This window comes from Gloeophyllum trabeum, assembly GCF_000344685.1.
Source record: "Gloeophyllum trabeum ATCC 11539 unplaced genomic scaffold GLOTRscaffold_00006, whole genome shotgun sequence".
In the NCBI taxonomy this organism is placed as follows: domain Eukaryota; kingdom Fungi; phylum Basidiomycota; class Agaricomycetes; order Gloeophyllales; family Gloeophyllaceae; genus Gloeophyllum; species Gloeophyllum trabeum.
This window is the reverse complement of record NW_006920415.1, coordinates 1,983,006-1,998,718: the sequence shown is the minus strand read 5'-3', so window position 1 is coordinate 1,998,718 and position 15,713 is coordinate 1,983,006. Positions and strand designations below refer to the sequence as shown.

Genomic DNA, 15,713 nt, shown 5'->3' with positions numbered 1-15,713 from the left:
GATAGGAGTTATGTTGTGGTGCTTTTGGCAGCTCGGGCAGTAGGCCTTCCAGCGTCCATAATTCTCTGGATTGGAGGTACCAGCGTTGAATGTGGCTTTACGTAAGAGCACACCACACGTCGGACAGACAGCAGTACGGGCGTCATGCGGGAAAGGGTCCATGGTCCCAGTAGCGTAAAGGATGCAAGTCAAAATAAAATGATTTAGCTGTTGACTAGTACTACCTACTATACAGGACACGGAAAAGGAATTATGCCTCTTGACAGGGGCGGGTGGGCGGCGCAGGACAGCGCCAGCATCCTCGGGCGGGAAGGCCATAACAGGCAAGAGTCGGGGCGGTAGATTATCGATCCGGATGCAGGCCGGCGACTCAAAGGACGCACGGACAGTCCGCGGACAACTGACAGATTATCACCTGGACAGTCCACGGACACCTTTGGGATAAGTGCATGACGTGTCCGCGTACTGTCCGCGTACTGTCCGTTCCCAGTAACTTATACGTTCTGCTTGCAGCTTGCAGCCTTAAGTACAGCCGCAAGAGGAACTCGCGCATCGTCCACGTTGGTCCACGCCTGACATCACCCGACCTCTGGGACCACTCCCTTAGCCATCCATGATGGACCCCTTGCGCTTGGGACTACTCGGCCTAGCCGTCGAGCTCATTATTCACATACTCAAAGAGCTTGATTTCAAAGATATAGTCTCATTACGAAGGGTGTGGACACTTGCTCTCCACCCTCATTGCTAGTATGTCGCAGTTAATCCGAATTCCTAGGTATGCAACGATCTCAAGTGTACGGTCGACGAGTCAATTGCCCTGCAATACGAAATCGAACTGGCAGTGGCAGGCATGGAGGACAATCCTGGTTCCCGCCTGAACACCGCAGAACGCCTTTCTCGTCTCCGTAGATATACTCTCTCATGGCAGGACATGAATTTCAAGACCACGGAGACACTACCTGCAATGTCTTGGACCTTGAGCGTGCTTAGGGGTGGCATACTTGGTCGCGTCGTCGATGACTCGCAGCTGGTATTCAACAGGCTGCCTGCCCATGCTCGTGGCATCGATGCTCGCGAGTGGCGCCTTCCGAATGCAGGCTTCGATGTCAAAGCAATGGCGTTCGATCCGGCCCAGGATCTACTAATACTAGTCGAAATCCCGCATAGGCGAGTCTCATCTTTCTGCTATTTCCTTTTTCATCATGAGCCGAGTGTCTTTCAGAGATCCGTTGAGCCCATGGCTCAGCCCCACTTGTGTGGTCCACGTTCGCACGCTTGCAACTGGAGATCCGCATCCTCTGGCTACGAAGTCTACAGTATCTTTGCCTGACGTGGACTACTATAACATGCGGAGAGAGGCGCTTGTAGACATTGAAGGACCACAGATCCATTTTGGCGTCCAGTTCTGGCAAGAGTTGCGTGATCTCGGCGAATTTATTGTGCTCAATTGGAAGACCTGTGTTACCTTGCTGGTATGTCCATCCCCTAAGGTACCGTGGTGATGACGTCCTGAGCGAACATCATCTGTAGGATATGGGATGCTCGGAAATGAACAGCATAGAATACGTGTTCCTCTCGGAGCGATACGTCGCGATGGCCGTCATGCATGGTCCTCGCGGGCACCTGGAAGTGTACGATCTCTGGCAAACGCAAAGTGGCGCCGTCTTTTTGGAACGAGGAGAACTACCACTGCGCGTTTGCGTACAGTTTCGGAGATCGGGACCCGGAATGGAACGACACGTGTCTGGAAACATATCTGTGTCGTCCCTGGCGTGGTCAGGATGGGCATGACTCCGACGTCCCCTTCTACTCTGCGCCCCACAGTCAGGTCTTAGCTCTCTACGTCAAGGATCACAGGTGGCCCAGGTGGCCTATGTGCGCTGGGCCGTTGCTACACCTGGTACCAGTCTCTAGCTTGTTATCACTGATACCGCAGGCTCGGGGTGCGGTCGGTACCACTTGGCTCTGGGACCACTGGGGAGGGAGTTCTCTATTGATCGAAGGAGTACCTGCCATTGACACTCTGCGGTCCACCTATGGAAATAAGTTGGTATACAATCTCGACCAGGAAGAGGACGGGGAGGGCACCGAAGGACCGCGGACGGTCGCAGTAATAGAATTTAATCCTCCGTCAGCTCGGCGGGCTCTCGGGGACGTGACGGATACTAGCTCAGGCCCGAGGATGCACCGACAATATGTAGGACGTTTCCCGAACCTACCACCCCCAAGCTCTTTCTACGACAGGGTTGTCATGATATACGAAGACGGCCTTGTTTTCCAGGACGTGCGTATTCTCTTCGCTGTAAGTGGGCAATCATTGACAATCGATCAACGTTATGGCCGTCAAGGGCACAGATGACCCGGATGAGGATTCTTGCAGGTTGACCGTCCTTAGTCTCTGATACATATCATCCTGTTTTTCGCACCGCTCCTTTGACAGGGTTTCTGGTTTTTCATTATCGCGATTATCTCTCTGTACATGTCACGGACGGCAGGTTACGTTCCCTTGGGCTTGATAGGTCCGTCTCGAAAGGCCTCATTGTCATCTACAACCCCGACCTGACTCCTGTCAAGCCGTTCATGATACTCTTTGGTGTCTGCCTAGTTAGGCTGAACGTTCTCGACGGCAAGGCGATCCTGGCTGCAACGCGCGACGGGACTCCGGGTCGATCTACGGGGGGGCAACGTCGTATAGCCCACTGCCGGCCTCTGCTCGCACACCTCCTGGGAGATGGGCGAGCAGCAGGTCTGTCATGGATTTCGTCCAGCCATCGCATTTGTCTGCGTAGACTGCATGAAGCTCACAGCTGTGAGGCTCCAAGTGTTTTACCGGGACCACTCGGGGACTGGTGCCTCTACTGCGAGTCTATTGTCTCGCGAAAGGAACCCTCTATCACAATCCCATATTAGGTCTTGGTATCACCATTATATTTTGGATCCATACGCGCCTCTAGCTTCTCGCGTAGTAGTATCTGTGCGTCGGTAGCGCATCGGTCGAGATGAGTGGAATACCCGCACGTATGTGTTCTCGACTCGCCAAATATTACGATCTCCCGGTACACAGGTGAGCCATCCGTAGGACTGTCGTAAACTCTGAATATCACATGCGCATCCTGTCCTTCGGTCACATTGGCACAAGGACTGCCGTCCCTAGCCCGACGCTACGGCGCTGACTCTCGCACTCTCATTTAACGGGTAGACGCCGTTAGATCTGTCCTTGATCCATCTCCTTTCAGCGTCGCATTCTACGGTTATCCCGGCGTTATGCCCGTTGCTCAGTACGCCTCAGTAGGTTAATGATGACTCCAGCTACAGAGTACTAGCAACGCCGGGTAGATGTAATTGATATTCGTTCTGCATTACTTTCACCAGTGGTACACTGACAGTCCTATTTGATTATTAGAGGCCGTTGATTGCTTTAGCAGTAGCGGTCCAAAATTTGACAGGGTCGTCCCAGTGAATCTGATAACCTGCATCAGCCAGCGTAACAACTCCGTCATCCCTATATTCACTCACGAAATGATTCGCTCCTTCGATCTCCTGGAACTGAATTGGTCTGACCTTAACCCCCTTCGCCACGTACTCCTTATACCTCCTCTCCGTCTCGATGAACCCATACGCGCAGTACCAGTTCGCGGACGTGCAAGTCTGCAGCACGACCTTTACCCTGGGCAGCACTCTGCTCACCGTCTCTTCATCGAACAGCGCCTTCTCCGCTTGTTCCTTCAAGACAGGCTGCATAGGGAAATACATGGGAAACTCGCAGCGACTTGCGGCTATGCCATCAAAGTTCTTCGCGTACTCTTCGGGGGTCATATTATCCACGGACGGCCTCTCACCCCGCTTCGCGAAGTTGAGGCGGCGCCCGTCGCGTGAGGGCAGCCCGGCGTGCTCGTAGTAGCCTGATACCCAGTAGCGGAAGTTGTCGAACAGCTCAAGCGGGGTGGGAAAGTCCGGGTCGGTCCATGGGTTGTAGCCCTCTGGCGGCTGCTCATAGCCAAATGTGAGGTGAGGGGGATCTAAGAACTTCATCGTTACTGATGGACTCGTATGTCTTCGAAGCGCGGCTCGTACCATAGAATATCAGCAACCTAAAATAAGGTTCTAACTTTGCATACAATTCCTTTGGCACGGCTTCCGGGTGTCCAAAGAGGGAGAGCGGGGTAGCGCTTCCTATGGACCAGCCCCCAACAGCGAGGCCACCTGACTTCCCGTCCGAAGTGATGCGAGGAATCTGGTTCTTCTCGATGAACCAGGCGAGGAAGTTGCCGACTTCCACCGCAGTACGCTCCATAAATACCTTGCGGCCAGCGTTCAGATCCTCCAATTCCGCGTCGGAGTACTTCGATGAACCGACGTAGTCGCGGCGATTTAGGATGACCAGCCGGACGTTGTCCTTCGCGTTCGCGGCAAAAGGGAGGAGCTTGTGGAACATATCTGGCGAAAGGTAAGGATTTCAGATAAGATAGGAAATGTCCGCCACCCACCACCAGTGAACGCTGATCCATGGTACATCACATAGGTGGTGTAATCGCTGGAGCCCTCGACAGGCCCACTGTCTGTGAAGAAGATCTCAGTTCCTTCGGCGTCGATGACTGCGGTAGGCATGCTGGAGGACAACAAGAGCGATGAATTTGCTCGACGCCCACAATCGCTCCCATGACCTTTATTCAGCTAGGGCGTCCAGGAGCCGAAGGCTTCTCGTTACCCCGGTGCTTTTCATCACTTGTTTCCGTGCAGATAGAAGTGAGAGGCGCATAAAGTGTTGAAACTGCTAGCGTGCGCGTGTGAGGTCAGTCAGCAGTCGTTGGTATGTCGCGAGCGCGACCCACCCAGGCTCATGTCTGGTAAGTACACCGAACGGACGAGTTCCCCGCCGCCTTAGTTGGCTAGCGTGCTTGACTTCAACCCTAACTGGCAGTTGCTGGTTAGCTTGATTGCGCGGTGGCCGTTCGCGTCGCCGCGGGAGACGTCGCACGGGCCCGACAATCTACTATCTTAGTTCAATCTAAGGTACGTAGTTTGTCCACCTCGCGGGCAACAGGATCCAGACCCGATCAGATTTTCCTTGTACTAGCGACGGAACGAAATTGCAGTGGCCAATCATAGTGCTCCGGCTATCACCGGAGAAGTCCTCGAACCTGAAAAGTTCCTCTACCCTGAGATGCAGAATCTAGGCTATAATTGACCGGAATGCCGTTGCGTGGCTGACGCTCAGATGGACTCTGTCGCTGTTGCGAAAGAAAGGACATAGAAAATAATGCATGAAAAGTACGCGCCTTCTGAGGTGAAAACGGATGGTGTTGACACGTCAGGTATGAGTGCGAGGCTTCGCACTCCGGGATGCAAATCGCTCTGTATTCGGCGGACGCTCGGACGACACATGGTTGCGTGTGTAAATACTTCCGGCTGTTGGGTTACTGCAAGGGAATAGGCCCATATGCGTGTACGTATTTCTAGGGTTCAAGGACTACCTGTACCTATAATTACGATCTTGATTCATCTAATTCTATAGGGCTGACCGGCTTGTGCTTGGAAACAGTGCGAACAGGTGCGAACCACAAACGGCATCGCGAAGTGCGCCACAGATCCCGCCTTCGTTTACGTGACAAGATGCGAAAAGGCATGACGCCTGGCGCAGCGCAAAGATGGCGGCTTTAAAGATAGAACTCATCTCAAGACCGATCCCTCACGTTCCGTCCACTCCTTGGATCTTTCACTTTCCGCGTCTCGGCGAGACTCTGCATGCAAGGAATTCACCATGGGGAATCCGCTGGACGCCACGTTCGCGTTGATGCTCATCGCGTTCTTCATTGATGCCGTGTAAGTTGAAAGCTTTTGCTGCCGTCGGAAGCAAATCAGACTGATTTGGTAAACGCACCGCCAGCCTCTATGGAGCTGGAATGCTGCTGGCCTTTCAGTACTTCACGAGGTATCCCGAGGATCCAAAGTCTTCCAAGTGGATCGTACGTCTATGCTGTGGAGCCGGAAGGGATTGGCTTGCTAACCGTCTCTATGTCTCTAGGTGGGGACCATGGCGTAAGCACGCGCTTCACGTACTAGGGGAACGGGACTAAACATTGGTCTAGCTTCCTCATGACGGTTCACATTTGCACATACTTTGCCTGGGGCTACTTCGCGTTCATACAAAGTTTCAGTAGCCTCACCCAGATCGACATTATGCCCAGGTGTGTCCCCTCAACGGTCAGGCAATCCCTGCTTGCAAAACGACTCACGACTCGCGAAATACAGGACGGCCGTCACTCAGCTGCTGGCTATCTACATCGTCGCCTTCATATCACAGATGTTCTTCGCTTGGAGAATATGGAGGCGTGGGTCCAGCTGTGTTTGATATGCTTATGCAACCATTGAAATATCATACTCTTAGTGAGCCACCGAAGTGTCTTTTTGACAGGCATTCCGGTTCGTATGCTCGTACCGTATACGCGTCATTTGAAGCTAAATTTAGATGCTTAAAGGTGCTTCTGGGTCTGCTGCAACTAAGTAAGTGATCGCTACTGATGAAGCTGCCCATCGGTTGATGAGATGGGCGATATTATCAGGTGCTGGCATCGGTAGGTCTGACCTGTTAGAGTTCTGTTAAGCAGCAATTGATCAGATCATCCGCGCCCTATACAGCACAGACGACGTTATCGTGTGTCCTCTTGCTTTCGCTCCTGTTGGTGCATAGCTAATAGGATTGATTCCAGTGCCGAAGTCGGCAGGTTCAGTCTCCTGGCTTCGACAGAAGTATGCCGTGGTAGCATGTCTGTTCGTTATAGCCACGTTGACTGATACTTTGTCCTCAGAAAGTCACAACGACGCAGAGCGCTGCGACTGCGGCGTGCGATCTGTCCATCACGGTCATTCTTATTACCGTACGTTCTCCCTTAGTACACAGCCCCCGAAGTACGTGGCTGAGATATCTTCTACGCAGTTATTCCATACCAGTCGCACGGGCTTAAAACGGTAAGCTAATACGCCAGCCTTCCTGCAATGTTGAGAGACGGATAACCGGGATGGCAGCACGGACACACTCCTTAACAAGCTCATCGTCTATTCCCTCAATCGAGGAGTGCTCACGACGTATGTACTAGTACCCTCGAAGCTACGCGCCGCATTCTGATAGGATTGATATTCTAGCCTCGCCGCGTTCTTCAACATGCTCTTCGTATGTTTTTGTTTCTGGCGGCTTTTGGGATGGGTGCTCATTCAACACCGCCAGTTCGTGCTCTTCCCCGACAAGTTCATATTCATGTTGCCCCTCCTGCCCAGCGGTCAATGTAGGTTTCATCTATCATCAGCGGCGTCTCGTACTCAGATATTTGTCTTTATTTAGTATATCTCATCTCCGTGACCACGACGTGAGCCACCCATGTCCGACCACACCCAATCATCTCACCGCTAACTTACGTCTGACACAGACTCATTTCCCGCCACACCCTCTCCTCCGAATCAACACGGGGGCACAGCACCGCGAACGCCTCAGGCTTCCCTCTCTCCGCCGTGCCGCAGAACGGCGGCCCACCAGGGGGCGGCGTGCATATTGTGAGTACTCCAGGATGATTATGACAGTGTAGAACAGGAAGCTGATTAGCCGAGCGTAATGAGACGACGTCGGTGCTGGCATGGGGCCCTAACGACGAGGAACTAGGTGAGACGACGATTGACCAGACCGCTACAAAAAAGGTACAATCCGAACAGCTTGGACTTGCTGATTGCAATTGATGTCGCGCTTGTTTATAGGATAGGATGGAATACGCGGAGTAAGAAAGACATCTACAAGAGGGGGGGTTCCAGCGTTTGTCTCTTCAGGCACACTGGTCACCTCAATAAAATCTGTAGTGTCAAGCATTTTACGTTGTAGATGAACGTGATGTATTTGGTCGATCCCAAGCTTCCCACAGCTTTGGGTACTCTAGTTGAGACAGGTCGAGCTATAGTATTTGTTCATGTGTACACTAGGCGTCAAGAAGTAATGCAACCAGCGCTAACACCCACTATTGTTGAGTGCTAGTAGCAAGTCGACGCCGAGATTGTTTCTGAAACATAGTAACCGGGACTTGAAAACAGCGGTGCATGCCGTCCGACCCGCAGCTTCCGGAATGACTTGCAGCGTTCTGGCAGGGTACGGTCATACCCACCCCTGCTCGAGCTCAGGGTTCATATGAACCATGTCGGTAACCAGGCAGCTCATTGTCCGGAAACCGGGCTCATATGATCCAAGCGGATCGAATATTTAGGACGATTACACCGCGCTGGGTACAGGGACAACATATCACTATGAATACACCGCGGTAAATGACGACGCCCGAGCAAGAGAGTCCACTGGTTACCCAAAAATCACAAGAAATCGATAATCTCCGGCCACAATGCGTCCTCACATCCCAGCCACTCCAACCACTCTGGTGCGCTGTACCTCGCGCGTCTTGACGGCCATCTCTCCAACTCCTTGATGGAGACGCCGTCCTCCTTCCGGATGACCGTCCAGAAGTCATCGCCGAGCCGGCAGACCCGCACCATAGGAAATCCTCGCTCGATGAGCAGTGCGACATCTGGGATGGCGTATTGGGGAAAGGCAACCAGCTTGAGCCCGGGCGGAACGCCTGGGCGCAGTTGCTTAATCGCGATGTCAGTACTCGTTCATCCTAACACTGAGGCAACTCACTGAGATGAAGGATGGCATCTCGGCGAGCTCTGGGAGCTCCCCATCCAACGACAAGGTCGTGACCTCGCGCGGGATGAGCCACGTCGCGAGGCCGGGCGCAACGTCCTTTGGGATGGTGATGTGCACGTTCCGCAAGCTCGGCAGGGACGGCAGCACGCCCCAAACCGCCGCGTCGTACCCGAGCCGCTGCTGCATCGACTTGAACGGCGCCTTGAGGTGCAGCGTGACCAACGCCTTCCTGTTTCGCAGGAACTCCGAAAGGGCGGGGAAGAGGTCCGTGTCCGTCACCGCGGCGCTGATGTTCATGATCGAGAACGCAAAGTGCTTGAGGTACGGCAGCGCGGTCTTGTTGGAGCGGAACTGCGCGGATACGGCGGTGTTGAGGATACAGCTTATCCGCAGCGCCTCAAGCTGCCGCCCGTTCGCGAGGATCTCGGAGAAGACCTGGCGGTCGGCTCGAATGGTGCCAGAGAAGTCCAGCTGCGTGAGGTGGCGCACGGCGAGGGCCTCGGTGGAGAGCGTCGAGAAGAGGCCCTTGAGCGAGAGCTCGCGGATGGTGCCCTGATTGTGCGCGATGAACTTGAACGTCTGCGACGCGTTCTCGTCTAGGTCGTACACGGCGAGCTTGCGGAGCGACTTGAGGTTGGGGAGGATGATCGGCGTTGAGCGGTTCGTAGGTCTGCGGGATTAGCCAAGGTGCGCGTGGATCCAACAAGGACCTACTTTAGAGATAGCCCGCTCAGTTTTGGCCGGGAAGACTCGATGACGCGCATGACAGCATTAAGCCCCTGCGGGTTCATGGTGCAGTGGAAGTTCGTGAGGTTGTTCATTTTGGGCAGAGCATTGGACAACATGCCTAAAGAGCGATTATTGACGTTGATAAACCGAAACGAACCCTACTGACCCGTCTGGAAGGCCATGCTCTGCTGCACTGACAGCCGAGGGGCAAATATCCGCATGGTCTTGATGAGGCTGGCAAAGCCGGGGTCGATGATGATCCTGGTGAGAATGTCGGCGGATCGCTGGGCGTGCCACTTATCGAGCTGCTGATCAAGTCGCACCTCCGGCTGGGACTCGTCCTCGTCGTCTTCCCATACTACGAAATGCAAGTCGATCTTTTGGAATAGGAGCTGCGACGCGACTCGCGAGACGATGTGGGGGACGAGGAGGAGCGTCTTGAGGTCGTGCCGCGGGAGGAAGAGCGCTATCTCGCGCCATATCTCCACCGAAAACATCGGATATGACCGCGGGTGCACAGGAGACTAATCATGCATCGCATTTCAGACGAGTATTCATGTTACACCGTCCTCTCGTACCTTGTCAGTGACGACCACCCGCCTGCTCAGGAGGATGGATGCCTCCGGATGGTCAGGTTCAAGACGCAGAACCGCCTCCAGGTCTACAGCCATGATGCAAGTTCAAGTGAGATTGCCTGCTTAAGCAGGGAAAGAAGAGCACACACGAGACCTTCGTGGGCACCGACCCTCCGCCCGGCGGCAAGCCTGGCCTTGGCTCGGAGGACTCTCGCTGACGCCGCATTCCGAGGGGAGAGGTCTGCAATTTGTAGAATAGATTGCACGGCGTTCTCGATTGTGGTTCTAGAACTGCTCCGGGCGGTTAGGAGGCTACTGGACCCGCAATGTTTGTAGGGAAAGACCACTGACTTTTCGACCTGGAGGTGCTTCATGGCATATAACAGGACATCTGCCTTTTGGTCGTCGGTAAGGCTCGCAGTGACATCCCGGATGCTGGCATCCAGGATTTTTGGGTTGAAGACGTTCATGGCTGAGAACAACCGGGGCCGGTGTCAGAGAAAGTGCTGCCCTGCGGGACGAAGGGGGGTAAAAACGGCGGTCCAAGGGGCGAGGGTCTAAAGGTGTTTCGCTCCGTTTCTTCCGCCGCTATATAGCAAGCATCGCGAGGGTTTCGTCGCCTGCAAGCACAGTGGGCAGAGGTCAAATTGGGATGCTATGTTTACGGCTTTGCCAGAGCCTGGAACGACTTACCGCTTCGGTTCCCATCACTGACGCGCGCGGACTTGAGCCGTGCCGTCTTGGTGCCGACCGTTTTCCACGGTCGGCGGTTCCGAGCTCTTTGACGGCAGCCGGCGATAAAGAGGCGCGCTGGACGTCGGGCGGCGGGATGAGGGGGGGAGGGAAGAGGGGCGAGATGAATATTGGAGAGGATTTGCGGGATGTGCAGAAAAATAATGAAATAAAATATCTCCATACTTTCCGCAAATATCTAAAATAATAAATATCCAACTTCGTTGTCAATGTTTCAGCCACTCAACTTGGCCCGGACGCTATCGTTTTCAGCAGCTCTACGAAAGCAGACTAGGATACAACAATGGTCGATATTACCATTAGGAAGAGGCCTGATACCGAGGCTGTTATAACCCAACGCAAATTCTTCAAAAAGACAGCGAGAGGGAAGGTCATTAAAGGTGAGTGTGCGTTACTCAGCGGCAGTTAATTCCCGCTGAGTTATTCAGTTCTGAGGGAGAGGTACCTCAGGGACGATGTAGGGTGTGGTATACAGGGCTGCCACGCATGTGCAGAGCTCGGAAACTTACCCCCTGCTGGGGAAACGGGGCATTCTGCTTTTCCGATGGGACATTTCCTCCTGCCTGATACGAATGTCTTCTTGTCCCAGGTGAGTATGCTTCAGTCCTATTTGTCAGCCTCTTTGCGCGGTGGAACATTTGTAAAGTGAAGTCTGGAGGGGGAAGTCAGGCTGTCTATCGTCCGCATGATCTTCCGGAGTACCTGCAGGGTTCATATTTGCAGGCTTGAGAAGCGGTTAAGAGATCAAGCGGACGATAGATATCATGTCCTCTCGCTTGCAACGCATTAAGCCGAGAATGTGGTCCCAGAACTACGCTGGCGGAGTGCCACTGTATGGCGCTCCGTCGGTGTCGGAAACTTGGGCCTGTAAGGCGAGGTGATTTGAATCCTTACTGGCCCGTACGATTAGGCGATCTTTGTCCGTGCCCGTGAGCTGGTGCAGGATGCCTTCGAATTTACAGATAAGTTTATTGAGCGCCGACAGCCATCGCCCCCCTTTCTCTCACGCATACCTACTGTATCCTGTACTTACCCGTATCAATCGAGATGGATCTAATGGAATCAAATCTCTTCTCCCCTCCAATCATCCTCCTCCAAACCGTTCTGGACGAGGTCCGACACCGCTCACTGCCGCTATACAACCGTCTCAAGGCCCTCACGAAAGCCGACGACAAACGTATATGGGTATTTTATAATGAATATCGCTCGTCAGTCCACCAGATTTATCCAAACTCTTCCTTCAGTTCAGCGTATTCACGATTTCTCATGTTTCTAGAGAAACTGCCATTGTGCGCGAGGAGGGCGAGACGCCGAATGATCGCAATGACCGAGGTCTGCGCTTGACTTCCTCCCTGCTGAAGAAGTATTCATACGTGGAATTACAGGTATCAGGAAAGCGACGACGTGGTACCAATCGCATATCCCGCTTGCCCACGGTCGCTCAGCATCCTCGTCCGCAATGCCGAAGGTAGTCCTTCTGACAGATGACGCGGCCAACAGGCGGAAAGCGGAAGCAGAGGGCTTGGCTGTCTCCTCAGGTACCGTCACCTCTTCTGTGCATATGATATCAATACGAAGTCTCGTATAGTTCGTCGATATGTGGAGGGGACGAAAGACTCGAACCAGCTTCTCGATCTGCTTGCAGTTGTCGGCGAGGACTCTATTGAGCCCACTCGCGCAGTAGCTGCGCGCTCAGCATTATATGCCGACGTTCGTGTCCCATGCTTCTCTTCATCCCAAGGAGATTTGAACAAATAAACAAATAGTATCTCCCGACCGCCGCCGTCCTGGCTGGGGTCAAGTCCAACCAGCTTCATCAGGGCCACTTCAATGCGAATCCCTACAACTATCTGGAGGCGAGTTAATACGAATTTCGGTGATTACATCAACACACTTGCTCATATTATCCTTCCTCTATACTAGGGGAGTGTTTCCGTCCCTGCGTTCACTAAGCCAGTATTGCTGGTAGGCAGAGAGAATATGAATCGCGCCGTGCATGGAGACATCGTCGCAATCGAAGTTTTCGACGAGTCGGAATGGAAGGCGCCTGCTGATGAGGTGGTGGATCAAGAGAGTGGGTATCGACTAATTTGCCTTTCATCTCCCCATTCATTCTATACCGTCTGCAAAATGCTGAAGTACGCCGTCCACTTTTCCGTAGCGACCCTCAAAAACGACGACGCGGAAGACTCCGACGAGGAAGGCGAGGGCGAGGAAGTGCTGGAACAGGAGAAGAAAGTTATACAGTCGGAGGAAAATAAGCGCCCTCCATCAGAGAAACAACCCACAGGGCGTGTAGTCGGAATCATTAAACGCAATTGGCGAGCGTATGTTTCTCGGCCGTCTTTCTACGTTGGTCTTTCGCTTACCCGTGGTTCGTAGATATGTATGTCATATCGACATGAGCTCTCTGTCGAACACCCATTCGACTTCTCTCTCTCAGCAAACCGTCTTCGCCACGCCTGTCTCCCGCTTGCTCCCACGTATCCGGCTACGGACCCGCCAAGCGCCACAGCTCGTCGGCCAAAAGATTCTTGTCACTATCGACAGGTGGGACAACACTTCGCGGTACCCCGAAGGCCACTTTGTCAGGGCACTCGGGAAGGCTGAGAGCAAGGAAGCAGAGCAGGAGAGCTTGCTCCTTGAATTTGACGTACCGTACAGACCGTTCGGGAAGGCTATCCTCGACTGTCTGCCTGTTGAGGGAGACAAGTGGGTCGTCCCGCCGAAAAGCGCTTCATCTTCTGAATGGCGCGATCGTGAAGATCTGAGGCAGCTCACGATATGTAGTATTGACCCGCCTGGTGTGTTTTCTACGTATGCTATAGAGCTGTGACTGATGGAGAAATTTCAGGTTGTCAGGATATTGATGACGCGTTGCATGCCAAACGACTCCCCAACGGTAACATCGAAGCCGGCGTTCGTAAGTGCATAAACGTATACATCACCGTCTCCAGCTAGTTTACGGATGCCCGTGGGCGTCTAGACATCGCAGACGTCTCGCACTTTGTGTTACCCGATAACCCGATGGACACCGAAGCTGCTGCACGAGGCACCACAGTCTACCTTGTGGATAAGCGCATAGATATGTTGCCCTCTCTACTTGGCACCAATTTGTGCTCCTTGAGGCCTTATGTTGAGCGCCTTGCATTCTCAGTCATTTGGGTAAATACTTCTTGGTAATGCAAGCGCGTCTCTCAGTTGACCTCCCACAGGAATTGACGCCCGACGCCGAAATCGTCAATGTTCGCTTCACGAAATCGGTCATCGCATCGAAGGCTGCGTTCACCTACGAGGAGGCCCAGCTGCGCAAAGATGATCCGTAAGTGAATACATAGCAGCCCGACCTTTTCCAGGAGTCCTGATTTCACGCAGGCACATGCAAGATGAAATTACGGAGAGTCTCCGTTTACTCAATAGCCTTGCAATAAAGCTCAAAGCAGGCAGAATGGCTGCTGGGGCTCTCAACCTTGCTTCCCCGGAAGTCAAGATACATCTAGACAGCGCGGAGTCCTCGGATCCTGTTGATGTCGAGCAAAAGGAACTTCGAGAGACGAATAGTCTTGTAGAAGAATTCATGTTGCTCGCTAATATAAGCGTCGCTAAGAAGATCCAAGAGACGTTCCCTCAAACTGCAGTCCTCAGGTAAGACTGTCGTTAGGTGGCTGATGGGTCTGAATCCTCTAATACCCCTACAGACGGCATTTACCGCCTCCGCGGACGAACTTCGAGAAACTGCAGGACATTCTCAAGAAACGCAAAGGCATGACCCTGGATGTTAGCAGCTCTGGTGCTTTGGCCGCTTCGCTGGACAAATGCATTGTCAGTACCTTGTCGTATACAGCCATCGGCACCCGCTGATTATTGCTCACACAGGATACAAACGAGCCTGCTTTTAATACGCTAGTTCGCATCATGGCGACGAGGTGTATGTTGTCTGCAGAATATTTCTGCTCAGGTAGTGTTGCACGGGATACGTTTGGCCACTATGGTCTTGCTAGCCCTATATACACCCACTTCACGAGTCCCATACGGCGGTACGCTGGTGCGTGATTCATCTTCGGTCGACATTACGCATACTAACGATGTTCCCCTACAGATGTCCTTGCACACCGACAACTTGCCGCTTCTATCGCCTACGCACCTCTGCACCCCAGTCTCCATTCCAAAAGCCACGTCGAGCGAGTGCTTGACGTGGTCAACCGACGTCACCGGATGGCTCAAATGGCGAGTCGTGCCAGCGTCGAGTTCTACGTGGGTCTGGCACTCAAGGCCCGGGGCGAAAGAGAACAAGGTCTGGTCCAAGAAGAAGCCTTCGTCATTCGGACGTTCAGGAATGGCCTGGGAGTATTCATTTCCAAGTAAGAGCAGCTCTGCCACTGTGCAACATCTGAACTGAACACCCGATATCCAGGCTTGGCATTGAAGGCCTCGTGATGTTCAAACGGGAAGTCAAATTCGACCCGGACAACTATACTGTGACACTGCCGTTCGAACTGACGGGAAACAACGATGTTACCATTGCCGTCTTTGACAAGGTGACGGTGAATGTCGAGATCGAGAAGGACAAGAACACACAGCGAGGGAGGGTCAAATTGACCTTAGCGAAACCTATCGATTCAAGGAATATGTAGAGGTTTGTTGTTGCGATAACGTCAAAGTACACACAATCCAGATTTATGCTCGCCCTGAGGGTATGCAAAGCGAGCCGCAGTTGCAGAAACAGCATCGACTGGGTAATGCATGTGGAATAATTCAGCTGTTCATCCTTGACATACGATAGTCCAGTTAACACTCCCCCGTCCCGCCCCTCCAGACGTCATTGTGCGCTCTGCTACGAAGGAAGGGCCAGGCCATGCCCTTATAAGAACCTGAATTCTGCTTTCAAAGGGGAGCTTCGTATTCGCAGGTCAGTTTGCAGTGAATGATATAGACGCGTCCTCGTTGGCTCAGGTAGCATGGGGGGGGGGGGGGGGGAG

The 15,713-nt window shown here is 53.2% G+C and overlaps 5 protein-coding genes across 5 annotated transcripts; 3 read left to right on the top strand and 2 right to left on the bottom strand.

Moving 5' to 3' along the window:
* Positions 1-613: 613 nt before the first annotated feature.
* GLOTRDRAFT_93548 (uncharacterized protein) lies at positions 614-2,954 on the top strand (the record flags this gene model as incomplete). The annotated part of the gene is made up of 7 exons (XM_007867860.1): positions 614-715; positions 776-1,119; positions 1,223-1,472; positions 1,562-2,302; positions 2,441-2,519; positions 2,606-2,746; positions 2,911-2,954. The coding sequence occupies 7 exons, from the start codon at positions 614-616 to the stop codon at positions 2,952-2,954; spliced, it is 1,701 nt and encodes a 566-aa protein (XP_007866051.1).
* A 913-nt stretch (positions 2,955-3,867) lies between these two features.
* Positions 3,868-4,608, bottom strand: GLOTRDRAFT_14287 (uncharacterized protein; the record flags this gene model as incomplete). The annotated part of the gene is made up of 3 exons (XM_007867288.1): positions 3,868-4,019; positions 4,075-4,437; positions 4,488-4,608. Coding segments are annotated over 3 exons (636 nt in total), but the record flags the coding sequence as incomplete, so codon positions are not given.
* A 1,153-nt stretch (positions 4,609-5,761) lies between these two features.
* Positions 5,762-7,770, top strand: GLOTRDRAFT_129258 (uncharacterized protein; the record flags this gene model as incomplete). Its single annotated transcript, XM_007867859.1, has 19 exons — positions 5,762-5,823; positions 5,888-5,966; positions 6,026-6,039; positions 6,090-6,188; positions 6,253-6,332; positions 6,389-6,423; positions 6,480-6,504; positions 6,564-6,575; positions 6,640-6,655; positions 6,711-6,750; positions 6,810-6,878; positions 6,938-6,969; positions 7,027-7,086; positions 7,144-7,171; positions 7,226-7,283; positions 7,340-7,364; positions 7,425-7,548; positions 7,612-7,689; positions 7,747-7,770. 19 exons carry the CDS (start codon positions 5,762-5,764, stop codon positions 7,768-7,770), a joined length of 960 nt encoding a protein of 319 aa, XP_007866050.1.
* A 311-nt stretch (positions 7,771-8,081) lies between these two features.
* On the bottom strand, positions 8,082-10,620 carry GLOTRDRAFT_111085 (uncharacterized protein). The gene is made up of 7 exons (XM_007867858.1): positions 10,333-10,620; positions 10,136-10,272; positions 9,985-10,067; positions 9,573-9,930; positions 9,392-9,524; positions 8,669-9,347; positions 8,082-8,619 (listed from the first exon to the last, which is right to left on the bottom strand). Exons 1-7 carry the CDS (start codon positions 10,449-10,451, stop codon positions 8,344-8,346), a joined length of 1,785 nt encoding a protein of 594 aa, XP_007866049.1. The 5' UTR covers positions 10,452-10,620; the 3' UTR covers positions 8,082-8,343.
* Positions 10,621-10,952: 332 nt separating this feature from the next.
* Positions 10,953-15,493, top strand: GLOTRDRAFT_116113 (RNB-domain-containing protein). Its single transcript, XM_007867857.1, has 18 exons — positions 10,953-11,114; positions 11,163-11,323; positions 11,782-11,942; positions 12,011-12,066; positions 12,120-12,272; positions 12,323-12,444; positions 12,501-12,590; positions 12,658-12,808; positions 12,896-13,061; positions 13,117-13,538; positions 13,589-13,657; positions 13,721-13,899; positions 13,950-14,056; positions 14,110-14,379; positions 14,433-14,556; positions 14,611-14,779; positions 14,834-15,095; positions 15,149-15,493. Exons 1-18 carry the CDS (start codon positions 11,018-11,020, stop codon positions 15,366-15,368), a joined length of 2,979 nt encoding a protein of 992 aa, XP_007866048.1. The 5' UTR covers positions 10,953-11,017; the 3' UTR covers positions 15,369-15,493.
* The last annotated feature ends 220 nt before the right edge of the window (positions 15,494-15,713 follow it).